The sequence below is a fragment of the Hemicordylus capensis genome, chromosome 11 (assembly GCF_027244095.1).
Source record: "Hemicordylus capensis ecotype Gifberg chromosome 11, rHemCap1.1.pri, whole genome shotgun sequence".
NCBI lineage: Eukaryota > Metazoa > Chordata > Lepidosauria > Squamata > Cordylidae > Hemicordylus > Hemicordylus capensis.
Genome location: NC_069667.1, coordinates 24493258 through 24509727, shown reverse-complemented (window position 1 = coordinate 24509727; position 16470 = coordinate 24493258). Strand labels below are relative to the sequence as shown.

General features: G+C 45.8%; 1 protein-coding gene across 8 annotated transcripts in view; it reads right to left on the bottom strand.

The window, feature by feature from the left end:
* GRIA3 (glutamate ionotropic receptor AMPA type subunit 3) overlaps positions 1-16014 on the bottom strand; it is a 140794-nt gene extending 124780 nt beyond the window's left edge. For 3 of the 8 annotated variants that reach the window (XM_053274379.1, XM_053274381.1, XM_053274380.1), the window contains exons 1-2: positions 15099-15756; positions 12450-12608 (exon numbers count right to left, since the gene is read on the bottom strand). In XM_053274379.1, coding sequence (XP_053130354.1) covers positions 12450-12608; positions 15099-15207 — 268 coding nt within the window. In that variant the 5' untranslated portion in view covers positions 15208-15756. Of the gene's footprint in view, positions 1-12449; positions 12609-15098; positions 15769-15959 lie in introns of those variants that run through there. The other 5 variants (XR_008311696.1, XM_053274382.1, XM_053274383.1 and 2 more) reach the window with 5 other exon arrangements.
* Between the last annotated feature and the right edge of the window lie 456 nt (positions 16015-16470).

Genomic DNA, 16470 nt, shown 5'->3' with positions numbered 1-16470 from the left:
AGAGCTTGGTGAGAACAGTAGCAACAACATCCAGAATACTACTTTTTTTTCTTTTTGAAACCTTCTCATTTTATTTAGTTTTGCAGGGATTAATTCAGGGAAACAAGCAAACTCAGAGGTAAGATAACCAATGAAACAGGGCCATTAAAAGGAAGCATATTGGATCGGGAAATAGCAAGGCTGAAAACCAGAAAGACTTGAGAACATAAGAGCAGCCTGGCTGGATCAGGACCACCAAGGCCTATGTAGTCCAGCACTCTGTTTCACACAGTGGCCCACCAGATGCCTCTGGGGAGCCCACAGGCAAGATGTATGTGCATGCCCTCTCTCCTGCTGCTGTTGCTCCCCTGCAATTGGTATTGAGAGGCATCGTGCCTCTGAGGCTGGAGGTAGTCTATAGCCCCCAGACTAGGAGCCAATGATAGACCTGTCCTCCATGAATTTGTCTATGCCCCTTTTAAAGCCATCCAAACTGGTGGCCATCACCACATTCTATGGCAGAGAATTCCACAGATCATCTATGTGCTATGTGGAGAAGTACTGTACTTCCTTTTGTTGATCCTAAATTTCCTAGCCTTCACTTTCATGGGATGACCCTGGGTTCATCCATCTTTTCATTCTTCTTGCCATGTGAACTACTTTGAGAACTTTTTTTCAAAGTGGTAAATATTCTTAATAAAACACATTTTAAAAATTATTAAAAAGCTCTCTGCGCTCAACCAGTAGCACTTTAAAAATCCAACTTCAGAAATCTGTGAAAGACCAGTGAGGAGAGATGGCAGTTCCAAGATTATGCTGTCCTACACTCCATCTGCATGCTATCTTTGAGGTGCCTTCCCTGACTGATGCTGCTGCTAAACATTTGAGAGATAGTGTGGCAGAATTTGGACAACTCAACTGTCTGCTCCTGGCAAAAAAAATTCCCATTTGTTCCATCCTGTATCAAATCTCCCAAAATAGTCAAAATACAAGTCATTGGGCATTGTTAACCAAAACAAGTTATTAACGGACACTTGCATTCATTCTGACTGGTGCTGTTCTACATTCCAACCATAGCCTGGGCCAATCATGCATTATAGGTTGCTGAGAAGACATGTTATTCTGAATTATTAACTGTATATTTAAGACTGAGTTATTGATTTTAACCACTTTGACCATCAACGAGAGAAAGGCAAGGTAGAATGGCAGAAACGGAAAGCAATGGAATTGTCTCTCTCCGTGTATTTGTGAACCGCCTTGAGATTGCTTTAATAAAAGGCAGTACAGAAATTTAAAAATAAATGAATGAATGAATTCGGCATACAGCAACCCCATGCTTAAAGGGGGGGGGTGTTCACCTATGGCTAGGGATGTGCACAAATCAAATTATCAGATTCGATTCAAATTTGGATTCAAACTGGCCAATTTGATTAGAATTTGAATCAAATTGGCCCAAAACAGGCCAAGTTGATTCAAATTCAAATCGATTTGTTCTATTTTAGCACCTTTTTTAAACCAATCAAGGTGGTATGGCTTTTTAAAGGTGCTAAAATGTCCCTAAACTGTCGTCGAATCTATTTGAATCAATTCAAATTCTTACCTGGCTTATTCAATTCAAATCAGATTACTCCCTTTAGGGGTGATTTGATTCAAATTTGAATCATTCGAATCAGCCAAATTGGAGTATATTTTATTCAAATTTGAATCGATCTGCATATCCCTACCTATGGCCAGATTCACACATAAAACTGAACAAAGTCGATAACCTACTTGTCCACGGCTGTCTGGACAGACATTAAGGCAGGAACCAGAGGTGGACACAGGGCCTCCAACTGAAAAGTTAAACCTCAAACCTAGATTTGAAGTTGGTTAGCCAAACCAAGTATTGCTCACCCTGAGGTTTGCGCTATGTCTGAACCGACACTCTTCCTTTGGTTCACTGCAGGAGATCCCACCCCTTTTGCCATCGAGACCAATGGCTGTGAATTAGATGATATAGAGAAGGCTTGCCCATTGAAGGGCAGTTCAAGGCAGGCTAGGAAAGTATCCAAGGCTTCACTGGGAGGCATGGACAGAGGATGTACCTCTGGTTCAACTTGGCTACCTGTATGTGACTGTCTGCAAAGCCAACTTCAAGTTTCCCCCATATCCACCAATTCCCCACTACATATGAACCTAGCCACTGAAAGATCTACATTTCAGCAGGTAGGAGCAAACCATGCAGCATCCACATCTCACCAGCTCAGAAGAAGAATACAAACACAGAGATTTGCAGTGTGACATTTTGGGATGTTTCCTCTTCCCTGTTGAGTGCACATTAGAATTAAGCCCATACTGAGAAAAGCAAATATCCCATGGTGGCTGAATGCAGGAGACTTCCGCAGTTCTCCAATTATCGTTATATAAAATTTCTCTAAGGGTGACCTAATCTGAATTGAAATGAAAATGTCAACACTGAAGCCCAGTTAGCACCGTCTGCTGTTTCCGATGTGCGAAATAGGTCACCAATGCGGCTGCTCTTTTGCTGTTGAGCCAGGCTAATGAGATCTCTTGATTTCAAAATAAATCAATACCCTGAAGTTGAAAATTGTGGGGGAGATGCTGCATTACTCCAGTGAGTCATTGTAATTTACCATTCCAGTACTCAGCCCTTTTGGTTATTCTCGTCACCCACTAGGGTGGGGACAATTCAAGTAAGTAAAGCTGTATTCACTCTTGGGCAACTTCTTGAGTTTGGACTACAGCTTCCATCAACGCCAGCCACAATGGTCAAATGCAAGGGATTATGGGAATTGTAGTCCCAAAGCAAGTTACTCAAGACTGGCTGTATTACACAGCAATTCATTACATGCAGAATGTTGGGGAGGTGGACCCTATTCAGTGGTAGGGTCCATGGTTTCCATGCAGAAGGTACCACAGTCAGTCTCTAGTACAATGAGGTAGTGGTGGTAAACGCCCCTCTTTGGAACCCTAGAAAGCTACTGCAAGTCAGCTTAGAGGGCACTCAGCTCAATAGACCAATGGTTTGAATCCGTACATGCCAACTTCCTATGTTCATTAGCTCAGTTTAAATCCTCGGTAAAGTGTTCTTATCTCGTCTCCTCCCCACCACACGCCCATGTATTTCATCAGCTTTGGGTGGTTGACCGGGAGAGTTTCAGCTTTGCTATATGCTGGGTCAAACACTGTTAAACTACTAGCACTGAAAATGACATCTTTATGTCGAAACGTTTGCTTTTAACCAAGTCCTGTTGGGTTAACGCCCTTTTATATGCAATAAAGACGGTCTATAAAGGCCAGCTGTCTTGAGCTCTCATCATGTGTATTTCATCGCCATTAAACCAGCTGATTCAGTTTAAATCCAGTTAACATGATGATAAATGTTAAGTATTAAACTCCGATTAGAAAAACGCAAGTAAACATTCCTTTGATGTCAACACAAAATTTTGGGGAAACTGTACAGTTCTTGACATATTTTCAATTTATGTTCCACAGCATGTAAGATTATAGATCCCTTTAAACTAATTTTTCCAAAATAAAACTACTCCTGTTTCTATGCTAACTCCAAAAATTCCCCTTCGCAGCCCCCTTATGTAGGAGAATTTCCATCTCAAGATGTATGTGGTACCATTTTCCCTGCTCTGCCTGCAAATATTCTGTAAAGACCAACTTCTCCACAACCCCTTAATCTGCACTCCGAAATGTACACAACAAATATTTATATACTGCTTTTCAACAAGAAGTCCCCAAAGCAGAGAGAGAGAGAGAGAGAGGGAGAGCGAATGGAGCTCAGGATAAGGTACATGAATTCCAAGGTGACCACCCAATCAGGCACTAACCAGTCAAGACCAACTAATCTTCAGCAATGATGCCATTCTCTGGCCTAGTGATGTGGCAAAAAATTGACCGAATCCATTCAAATTTGAATTGAAACGGAATTGATTCTATTTGAAACTGCTTGCACAGAATGTGATTGGTTTGACTTGATTCAAGTTCACCCAAACTCAAATCAAATTCACCCGAATTTGACTGAAGTCAATTTGAGTTCAGGCGAATTCAAATCAATTCAAACAAATCCAATTCTGTGCAAACAGTTTCAAGCCAAATCAATTTGAATTCAATTTGAAATTTGAATCGATTCAGTCAAATTGTTTGCACATCCCTACTCTGCCCTTGGCTCCACTGCATTTGCCTGCTCTCTTACCCTGTAGAGCTGCTATTACAACTGGGAGGCTGTCCTCTGGTTGTCTTGCATCATTGACAGTGCCTTATCCCTGTCTCCCAAATCTCACCAAAATTCTGGACAACCGGAGACCTCCCAGGGCAGTCTCAGGTGCAAATCTGGTTGCCTACACCTCATGGCTTGTAGGACTGGAGATGGGGATCAGCATTGTTGGGCAGTTGGTGAGGGTCCAGAGTACTCACATGGCCCACTCTTGATCCCTGAGATTACCTCTGCGCCAATAACTTTTGTGTGATAATGGTAGATCAATTCTCTTTGGGCCCAGCCAGGTAGGAAGGAGCCCTGAATTCTGGAGCCATCCTCAACTCCAATGGACCAACCTTAATTTGGTTTATTAAAGGGCTTACTTGGTGACCTTGGATTCCCAAGCTTGGTCCTCCAGATGTTGCTGAACTACAACTCCCATTATCCCCAGCCACAATAAAATGGTCGATGGGGATGATGGGAGTTTTAGTTCGGCAACATCTGGAGGACCTCATGTTAGGAAACCCTGCTTTAGCAACCCAACTATGAAATACGATCTAGGACTACTGGCATGTCACTGTTGAAAGGATTAGTAGAATTGCTTACATCTCAATCTCAATCTCTCACACACACAACACATACTATCTCCCAGGAATTCATGTAGGATTTGGTCCTGCCGCTCTCATTATTGGCCATTAAGAATCTCTCGATTGTCTTGTAGTGACCAGCTGTGGACAGGGATGACTCCAAGGGGTACAAAAGTAGAGCGGGTGTTCCCCACCCAAATATTTTTCATTCCCCCTTTTGCTCCGGCATACACTATTTGGAACTGTATGGCAAAGTGCCAGACAATATAGTCATAGTATGTAATGGCCCTATAGCCTGAATTAATTATCTTAGGAGGCCTTGGTTGTTTAAAGAAGTCTCATTCACTACTGCAGAGCAAGCAGCAGAAGTCAGTGCAACCAGGTAGGTAGGAGCCTCTAGCCTTCCAGGAGGCAGACCAATTCCTTAGCTTCCACATCTTCCATTTTGTATTCTGAAACCTGACAAACCTTTAAGAACAGAGACATCTTTGGCAGCAGCGAGCTGACCAGTTGAAGCAGCGCAGTCCCTTTGCCAGCTGGCTAAAAAGAGCCCAGATGCAAGGAAAGCAAGTTGCTTGCCCACTGGCATGAAAAAATGCTGAGCAGCCGCAAACAGGGAAGTAGTTTGTGCACCCCGGAGCAGAGAGACTGGACAGGAGAAGCAGAATTAAAGATCAGTCCAGCTAATCTCCGTTAACATCAAGCCCTGCAACACCAGCAGTGCATATATTTTTTTAAAGGGAAACAGAAAACTCACTGGCCTTGGCTCTACAAAATCTCATCCCTCTGAAAGCTGAAGGATGAATGGCAAAGGATGCAAAATGCTGCTGAGGAAGAGAGTCAAGAAAAGCCACAAAACAGAAAGCACCCAAACAAATGGATCTCCGCAAACAAGGATAATTAGGTAATTATGCTCTTTTCCCTTTGGCTGGCAAAGGAATAAATGCAGTGGCAAACACAGCAGACAGTCAAAATTTGTTAATACGCAAAAAGAATCTCTCTCCCCCCCCCACCCGCCCCCAAATGACTCAAAAGGAATAAGTGAGAACATGAATAGCCAACAGATTGCTCAGGGTGTTTATCTGTAGACTATAGCTCACCCACATTTCACAGTCAATCCCTTCTGCTCCTGCATACCTTCTACCACTGCTAAGATCAACAGATTTTCTTATTTAATTTATTTATTTTAGTATTAAAGCTAATCCTTTCCTTAGGAAAATTCTAAGGGGGGGGGTGTAACTAACCCAATTGCTTTCCTAAATATTCCCTGCAAATGGTGCGTAAGCTGAAAGCACATTTGTTGGCCGTAAAGGTGTAGAACAGCAATTTTTTGCAATGACAGTGCAGAGAGAGAGAATATGCGATCTGTGTGCTAATGAGCTGACACTGCAGTAGCTGGAGTACGAGGAGCGAACAGTACTCTACAAGTACAGAACAGAAACGATACGGGCAGCGCTGCTCCGAGGGAATCGGGGAGACAGAACTTTAAGCATATTTTGAACACGAACCGTAACAGACTCTGGGGGAGGTTTTCATCTAAAGCTGCAGAGCGAAAAAATTATATCGAGATATGCAAGTGATGGAATTATGCCTGTAAGATAACCCATTCCAATCTGTCCTGACAAAGACGTCTTGCTCCGTGTGCAAGCAGTTTTGCAGGAAACCTGCAATGCCTCCCTTTCCACCTGCTCGTATCGCCTTCTGTGCTACTCCACCTCACAGAGTTCCTATCCTCATAGGGCAATTTTTTTCTCTCTCCCAGAGAAAAGGTCTGCAAAATATGGTCTCAATAATTTTTAATTCACCTACATGTTAAAAACACACACACCCCAAGCAGTAGTTTCAATCCAGCCCTTTTCAGAAGCAGACAGGCATGCAGCAGAGATTAGAAGCCGGAGATGCAGACAACACACAATGACAGGTTCATACAGGAATTTAACTGGGGAAAGGAGCTGCTATTAAACATCAGGGAGCAGAAGTTTTTCTGTCTCATAAGGAGAACATCCTCTCCAATGAATGCCAAGGTTTTTTTCTTTCCCTGTTCTGCTGTGAAGATTTCTTAGATAGGTCCCCCCCCACCAGTTTTGGAATGCACCACACTGCAGCAAAGTGGACACAGCATAAGGACAGTTTTCTTCCTCCTTTATAAACTCCAAGAACATTCCTGAGGTTACTATTACAGATTCTGAATGGATCGATCTTGTTTTACACTCATGAATCTGGATTAACAATCACCTCCATTATCAAGACAACAGTCCTCAGGACATTCTCTCCTCATGGTGCCAGGGTGGAAAGTACTTGGTTAAAGCCTGGATTGTTCCCTTGTTCTGGATTATTTGTGTGGGAGTTTTTACAATCCAGTATTAATATTGTTGTTTAGAGATTCATTCATCCCATAAACAAACATTTAAGATTAGGATCAAATTATCTGTTAATGACTTTTAGAAGAGCGGGAAAATATCCCCCCTTACTACCATTAAATAGCTAAGAGAAAGGCATAGGTGAAACAAGTTGAGAATTAACTATCTGAGCACACAATTCTTTTCATTTAAACACAACAGCAGCAGCAGCAGTGTAGACATACTATTGATACCACAAAGCACAGCCTAGGCACATCTGGGACACTCAGATTTTCCCATCATCCTTTGCAGAATCTGTTCCAGTAAGGCCCTATTTACATTGTAAAGCTGCATTAGTTCTGTGACTCACTGTCATAACTTTCTTCCCAACAAAGAATCCTGAGAACTCGGTGAGACATGGAGGACATTGCCTAGAACAGGGTTACACACCTTCAGCCCTCTAGTTGTTATTGGACTACAACTCTCATCATCCCCAACCACAGTGGCCAACTGGAAGTGGTGACGGCCTACAAGAGGGTGGGGGGAGTATTATGTCCATTCGACTGTGTGGATAGTTCTCACAACTTGTTGGTCAGAACCAATGCAGCTTTCTCCAACTTGGGCACATCAATGGCCAATGGCAAGAAAGTAATGTAAGATGCTCGTTTTCCGTGAGAAGACAGTCGATTCACAGACAACACTGGAAGACAAAGATAGCCACTAGTTCATTAGGAAGGGAATTGGTAATGCCTAGGCTAGGCATGGCTAACATGCTAGGCTAGAACATGGTTATCCTGCAGGGAGCAAGGAGGACGTCACTTGGGGATGCATATGTTCTGACTTTTCTAAGACAATTACTCTATGATCATAGCCACATAGGAAGCTACGACTACTTCATATATGTATATACCACTCTTCAACCAAAGTTCTCAAAGTGGTTTACATAGAAAAATAAATAATACATAAATAAAATGGCTCCCTGTCCCCAAAGATTTCACAATCTAAAAGAAACATAAGACCAATATAGGAACATAGGAAGCTGCCATATACCGAGTCAGACCCTTGGTCCATCTAGCTCAGTATTGTCTACCCAGAATAGAAGTGGCTTCTCCAAAGTTGCAGGCAGGAGTCTCTCTCAGTCCTATCTTGGAGATGCTGCCAGGGAAGGAAGCTGGAACCTAGATGCTCTTCCCAGAGTGGCTCCATCTCCTAAGGGGACTATATCTTACAGTGCTCACACTTCTAGTCTCCATTTCATATGTAACCAGGGTGGACCCGGCTTAGCTAAGAGAACAAGTCATGCTTGCTACCACCAGACCAGCTCTCTTCCCTATCAGCAACAGCCACTGGAAGGATGGCTGGGGATGGATAAGGCCAGTTGCTCTCCCCCTACTAAATATAAGAGAACCGTCACTTTAAAAAGGTGTCTCTCTCTGCTCAGTTAGCAGGGGTATAAACTGCCTTATATGGAGTCAGACCATAGGTCCATCTAGCTCAGTACTTGCAGCAGCTTCTCCAAGGTTGAAGGCAGGAGTCTCTCCCAGCGCTGTCTTGGAGAGATACACCCAACTCAGGGGGTTTGCTGACACAAGGTGAGTTGTGGGCCTAAAGTTCATCCTTTAGGTTTGGAAGCTCAGACCTCTGAAGATATGTACTGAGGGTACACAGAAGGAGGGAATGGGGTTCTCTCATTGCCATTTGTATTGTTGGGCGGAAGCTTAGCAGTGAAAGAAAAAGAGAGTTCTGTTCAGGGTCTTCTCAACTCCATTCCATAGGACTGTCGCTGAAAGTCTTTTGGCATCTCTAAAAAAAACCCCAAAACCTTGGATTCTCTGCTTAAAGCCTCCCTCCCAACCCATAATTTTCTTCAAGTTTAGTTTCAGGCAGAGTCTGGGAAAACTGGACTGAACCCCATGAGCCAAGCTTGAAAGAAAGCTTCAGTCCTTGGTATACTAGTGGCACCATGTTTTCAACAAAGGCGTACACTTGTACTGTACTCCAAAACACCACTGGGTACAAGAGGTAACGGGCTGGAAAGGAGCACCCTTTGGTTTCCAGTGACATAATTGTTAAAATAGACAAGAAATCGAGGAGGAGGAGGAGGAGGAGGAGGAGGAGGAGGAGGAAGGGACAATCTCCTTCAAACTAACCTGCCAAATGTGCAGTCAGGGCAGTTAAAGAGCATTACACCCATCTACACCAAAAGCACAAGCTTGTGTGTTTTACTCAGAAGCAAGTCAAGTTGTATTCCCAGATAAGTGTGCAGAGTTTTATCACCCAAGTGATGGTGAATACACACTTTTGCAAAAAGAAATATACTTCCATCCTTCCTCTGATATTTTTCAATTGGATAGGTATCAGATGCAGAAAGGTCAAGCACTCTTATGGTATGCAGCAGCAGTAATGTCACGTAACATGAGGCATTCTTCTCGGCCTATAATAAACGATTCAGCTCCAGACTGGATTAGCCAGAAAGCAGAGAACACTAATTCACACAATGCATAATGAATGTAATGGAATTTGCTTCCCAAAGATGCAGTGAAAGCCATTGCCTATAATATTTTTAGAAGGGGATGAATCCGTTCAGGGAGAAGAGGTCTATTCTCTTTGATAAACACCAGCCAATCACAGACTTCTTTGCACTGAACTCTCACTGGGGTGAACAAGCAGTTGGGCATGGCAAAGGCCTCTGAAGCACATGACACAAGATTCTGAAGTGATGTATTAGAACATAAGAACAGCCCTGATGGATCAGGCCCAAGGAAGCCCATCTAGTCCAGCATCCTGTTTCACACAGTGGCTCACCAGATGCCCTCTGAGAAGCCCACAGGCAAGAGGTATAATGCATGCCCTCTCTCCTGCTGTTGCTCCCCTGCAACTGGTATTGAGAGGCATCATGCCTCTGAGGCTGGAGATGGCCCACAGCCACCAGACTAGTAGCCACTGATAGACCTGTCCTCTATGAATCTGTCTAAGCCCCCTTTTAAAGCAATCCACGCTGGGGGTGTGGAGAATGTTTTTTGCCCTCCATCCATAGTGTGGAGAATGTTTTTTGCCCTCTCCCGTAATATCAGAACTCAGGGTCATCTAATGAAACTGACTGGCAATGGATTCAAGATGGACAATCGAAACTGCAATGGACATTGTCAAATTAACATGTGGGTAATGATCGCCACCGGCCTTGTTGGCTTTAAAGGATTAAGGAAATTCCTAGAGGAGAGGTCTACCATGGCCAGGAGCAGTTCCCCACTGAACGGCTTCCCTCCACGCCCCCTGCTTGTGGGCTTCCCAAGGGCATCTATTTGACTGCCATGGGAAACCCAGTACTGAATTAGACAGAACTGGTCCAATCCATCAGGGATCTCCTTGGGCTAGTATGGACAATATGTACAGCCAGCCCTGCTCATCCCACGATCAGGGGCATGAGTGTGTCCATTCTGTTCCACCTCCCTGTGCACCTGTGTCTTGAATCTCATGGGGAGGGGACTCCTAGTAATCTTAGCGGGATCCAGGAAACAGCACCAAGGTGTTTCCCTCCCCACTTTCTTTAAAAAGAGCAATTAATAACCAATTATCCAAGCTGTTTAATGCCTTTACTGTAAGTCCATATAATTGATATTTAAGGAAACTATGTTTGAGATAGAGCCTCTTGAAGGGATTACATTCATTAAGGATTATGATTCAGATGTTTGTTAAATGTACTGCTGAGGCAGGCCAGGATTAGATTATTAAAATAAAAGTCATTTTGAGTTCATTTGTTCTCTCTCTCTCTCTCTCTCTCTCTCTCTCTCTCTCTCTCTCTCTCTCTCTCTCTCGTTGACAATTGACCAGAAAATACAACCTGACCTGCTCTTGTGCATTTAACAGCTTGATTTGCAGAATTCAGCACGTGACACTTTTGACAGCATAGAGATAAAAGCATCATCACCTACTAATATCTTCACATCAAGCTCCGCAGTGGCTGGCTGAAACATTGGCAATTCCAGTTATAACTAGGAAGTTCACATTCCATTTATATGTCTGAAGAGCTTGAACCCTAAAATCCAGCACACAAAGCATCAACTAGTCGGAAGCCATCTGAACGCGAGGCATCTCAGGAGACGTCTGTGTGTCTAAGAGATCTTCTCCTTATGGAGAGCTGCTTGTTAACTCCTGGCCTAACAGTTTAGGAGTTCCTAGAAGGTAGGCTCCTGCTAGTCTGCCTGTTCCCACACACTCGTGCATAATTAATAGGAAAGCTGCGAGACCTAGAAAATCATCACAGATACAAAACCACAATAGAAATGGAATGATTGCATCTATAGTGAAGGTACGTTGCAGCTGGGCATTGGATGGAGTGAGGGCCGGGATCATCACCCCCTTTCTTTAAAGTGGCCCCCTGATATAACTGGTTGCTGACCAGGATCTTACATTTAAAATAATAAGGCGAGAGTAATTAATTTCTGGCATTGCACTCTTGCACAGCTTCTCGCGGTGGATTTCACAGGATTAAAACAGCCCTCTTTGGATTTTAAATAAAGGGCGATATCATTCAAGGATGCCACTTGATCCCAAACAAAAGACGTGTCTGAATATTAGGGTGGACCTTTGAAGAGATCTTGATGCGGCCCAGAAGGTGGATTGGTTTGTTTTCCATGCACTGCACTATATACCTTCTCCAATTTCTATTGCATCTTGCTCTCAATAGGTACGAGCATCACACACACACACACTTGCAGTGCTAATTTTTTTCCCCAGGCTGCCAGGCTTTCTCCACCATTTCTCTCCCTCCCTCTAGCTCCTAAAGCATTCATCAGTTTACAGTCTCTCATTGGTTTTTATCAAGACACTCATTCTCTGCAAGAAGAAAGGCTATTTTAAGGCAGAAGAAGGAGGCCAGTAAACCCATCTCCCTCTGTCACCTCAAGGTCACTTTAAACAGCATTTGCCACATTTCATTCCTGTGCAAGATATTATTTGTGCCATAACATTTCCCATCTCCTCCTGCCACTGCTTATATCCAGACTGTAGCTGGTTTTTAGCAACAATCACTGTCAAAACACACAAATGTGACTTTATAACTTACTCTGAATTGTTTCCATCAGATTGGGGGAGAAAAAACATATTAGCATGAGAAGAATCAAATATTTAATTAAGAGTAACTGGCAAGCATGCAATACTGCAAGATTAATTAAGTTGTGCTTTGGCAGGGCTGTTGTGATGTAGTTTAACAGGCATGAATTGCAGCTCTGGATCTCGGCAAAAGGAGAGCTTTTTTCTTTTTTTAGGGGCAGGGAGGAGAAAAGGTACATAAACAGAACCCCACAGTGTCATAAGAGAAGTCAAGCAGCTACTTACACGCATTTGTTACCGAAAAACTGTTGGAGGAATCGAGGTGGTCGACATGATAGTTCAAGTGGAAAGGTTTCTCCGTGAAATTTTGGTTTGTGTTATATAACTGTACAGCAAATCGGAATGCACTGTGTTCTTGGACTGTGTTTCTCATGAAAAGTCCTCCTGCAAGGGAGAAGGAAACATTGGAAATGAGATGTTTGAAATATGTTCGGCATGTGCTGTCTCATCAGACAAGGCACTGCAGCCACATCTAGAGCAATGTATTGACATGTTATACGGTAGTTTTCAGCCACACACACACACACATCAAAGAAGTGATAAAATACCAAATAAGGTTGCCATCCTATGCCCACTTGAAAGGCGTGAGACTTCTAAGTAAACATGGACAAGATTCAGCTGCAAGTAAAACGTATACATATCCATGTTTACTCTCAAGTAAGTCCCACTGAGTGCAGCAGAACTCACAACAAAGCAAATGTTAAAGGGATTACAACCTCAAATCCACATTATAACTTTATGCTGCAGCAGCCAAAGCACACTTCCTTACTCGGAAGTAAATCCCAACAGCTTCAACAGGACTTAGGTTTTTTTTAATATGACTGAGATCCTCAGTCAGGATCCAATCCTATGCCTTTTGTATTTTTAGCAGGAAGAAACACACACTGTATGTTTAGAGGTGCTTATTCCCTGGTAAATGTACATAGATCAGACTGAAGCCTTATTTGGAAGGAAATCTAGTGGAACTTACTTCCAAGTAGGCATGCCTAGGATCACAAGAGCTGTGGCTGTAGTATTCAAAATGCTACGGCTACAAACTTGGGCACTTCTGTAGAAGTCAGTGGGGCTTGCTTTCTGAGTAAATGTGGATAGGTTTGGGTAAACATCGGACTGGACTCTAAGAATCCAAGAGACTAGCAGCAGGAACTGATCAGGAATGAAATCCAATAGAACCCAATTGGGTTTCCAAGTGTTCCAATATCATAGCAGGCTACTTGATCTCAGAATATCAGTTGGAAGGAAGACTTTTGGCAGTGCAAATAACTGAGCTACTTTCATTCTAGTCTGCCAGGGTAACACACATCAGACACAGGTTATGCACAGGTGAAAGTTCTGAATGGCTGCGTGCAGAAGCTTCTCTGCAGCCCGACACACATCAAAGCAACCTTGAACGACAAGGCACTAGAAATCCAAGTTGGACTTATTCTCAAGCTTTCTTGGCACGCATCATGCCAGACCCTTCTGAAGCATGGACTGGGCAAACATGAATCCCCCTCTCCCTTTGGGCTTTCCCCCTCTGCAGCATGGATGCAGCCGCACATTAACCAACAGAGGTAAGATGCCTCCCGATCAGTGAATAAGACACTATTTTTAAACACAGCTTGGCATTTCTCAATGCCCCAGAACCCGAGTGGGAGGAAAAAATTACACTCCTACTCGCAGAACAGCAAGAGAGGAGTACATTTGATGCAGATCTCATTGGGTGACATGGGCAGGCAAGCAATTGATTATGTGAGCCAGCCCCCAGAAACTGCCCCCCTCGGCTTGTCACACCTGGGCTATCAGATGTCTGGGCTATGAGAAACAGCTCAGTCTTCTTTGGGCTGAAAGCCACATTTGGGCTACCCCCCCCCCAAAAAAAACCCCAAGGCTAAAGGTGGGCAGGGGAATTTCTAGTCTTTCATGTACAGGACGTGCACTATGAACGACAAAGTTATGCTGGCAGAGATAGTATCACAAGCAACAACAAGGGCATCACAACAGGAATCAATGGAAATGTTGCCAGTGGAGTCAACGGCTGGGGGGGGGTGTTAAGTGATGGGTAAGGAGGCATCCCAGCATCATTAGGACCAAGAGGCTTCAAAAGGACTTCAGGGGAACAGAGGACGCTGCCACATACTGAGTCAGACCCTTGGTCCATCTAGCTCAGTAATGTCTACCCAGACTGGCAGAGGCTTCTCCAAGGCTGCAGGCAGAAGTCTCTCTTAGCTCTATCTTGGAGATGTTGCCAGGGAGGGAACTTGGAACCTTCTGAATGCAAGCAGGTAGATGCTTTTCCCAGAGTGGCCCCATCACCTATGGGGAATAGCTTAGAGTGCTACTCACACATGGAGTCTCCCATTCAAATGGAAACCAGGGCAGACCCTGCTTAGCAAAGGGGACAAGTCGTGCTTGCTACCCCAAGACCCGCTCTGCTCCCAGTGGGGCTTCAACCACCACCACCACCACCACCACCTTACTGTTACTAACAACCCTGCACTCCCTTTCCCCCTTCCCACCCCACGACTCCATCCCTTATTAGTAGTCTATGCGATGCTGTGCAGTTATCTCGGGCGGTGGAGCAGGCGGGGGGGGGGGGGGAGGACGACACAAATCACCCTTGAGCCCGAGTTTCTCCGAGCCATTGACTGCGCCTCGCCTTCAGGTGATCTGCCTTCAGAACTCAAAAACCCGCCGGGATTGGGTGCGGGGTGGGAGATCCACAGTTGCGATGAAGCGGGGGAGGCGGGGGGGGGAGATGAAGGAGTTGCGATGAAGCGGGGGGGGAGAATCCCCCCTCCTCCTCCCCCCACCCAGGTACCCCCCCGATCGCCCTCCCCTGCCCCGCGCCCCCTGGAAAGGAGAGACCCCCGCCCGGCCCCGCCCGCCTCTCACCTATACTGATGGTGTTGGGGAATCCTCCCAGCGACCCCCCCAGCAGCGACCCCAGCCCGAGGAGGAGGAGGAGGAGGGTCGGCGGCGGCGGCGGCGCGGGCTGCCCCATGGCGAGCTTCGCCTCTGGCGGCGGGCGCGTCCTAACACCAAGCGGGCCGGCGGGCGGCGGGCATGGGCGCCACGGCGGGGGCTGCTGGCGGGCGGGCGGGCGGACCCCCGCGTTCCCCGTCGGCGCCGCTTCCCTGGGCGGGCGGGCGGCTGCCGCTGCTGCTGCTCCTCGGCGGCGGCTCCTTCTTCAGCACGACCAGCCCAGCCTGGCGGGGCTGCTGGGCTGGGAGACGGCGCGCCGCGCGCCACCCACTCGGGCGCCCCCCTCCGCCCAGGCCGCTCCGCGCCAACTTGCCGCCCCCGATCGGGCCAGGCGGGGGCTCAGAGCGCAGCAGCAGCCCGGCGCATCCTCCCGCTGCCACCCCGGCCGCGCACACTGCTGCAGCAGCGGCCAGGAGAAGAGCCGCCTCGGCGCGCCGCCGCCGCCGCCGCCTGGGTCGATTGCAGCAGCAGCAGCAGCAGCAGCCGGCGAGGCGAGGCGAGGCGATCAATGGCAACCCGGCGAGGCTCACGTGGACTCCCCTTCCAAGCTGCTGCCACTGGCGGCCCCTCGCGCGCTGCTGCTGCTGCAGTCGCAGTGCCTCTTTCGCTGGCACCCTCGCTTTCTTTCGGGGTGGGGGGGGGAGGAAGAAAGGGAGGGGGGAGGGAGAGAGGGAGGGAAGGCAAAGGCGAGAGAGAGAGAGCGAGAGAGCGAGCTCGCACTCCCCGCTGCAATCGGAGTTTCTCCATCTGGCTGTTTTTTAAAAGACGCACCTGTTTTCTCAGGCGTTCCGTTCGTTTCGACTGGTCTCATGTCATAACTGTTTTCATCATTTTATCCCGCTTTTTAATATATTGCATTTCAACTTAGGGACACCGCCTAGGGCTGCACGTGTCAGGCGGTATAGAAGTATGAGGGAGGGGGGGTTAGGAGAGGAGGGAAGGGAGCCGAGAAAAGAAGAGAATGCGGGGAAAGAAGAAAGCAAGAGATGAAGGAGGAAGGGAGAGAGAGAGAGATTTGGGCAGTAGGTCTTGACAGATACCATGAAAGTGACTAGATCTGACAGAATCCAAAAGTCACCATTCATTCATTCATTCATTCATTCATTCTATTCCATTCATTAAATTGTTCCCTGTCAGAATAGGAGCGTGCTGGTCTCTGGATGCCTTAAAAAAAACACACACACAACTTAGGACACACCTGTTTACTTGGGCTTTTAGTTAAATTTGAAATTGGTTTAAAGTGTTTTGTTGCCTGTTTTAATTGTTGGTTGCGTTTTTACAA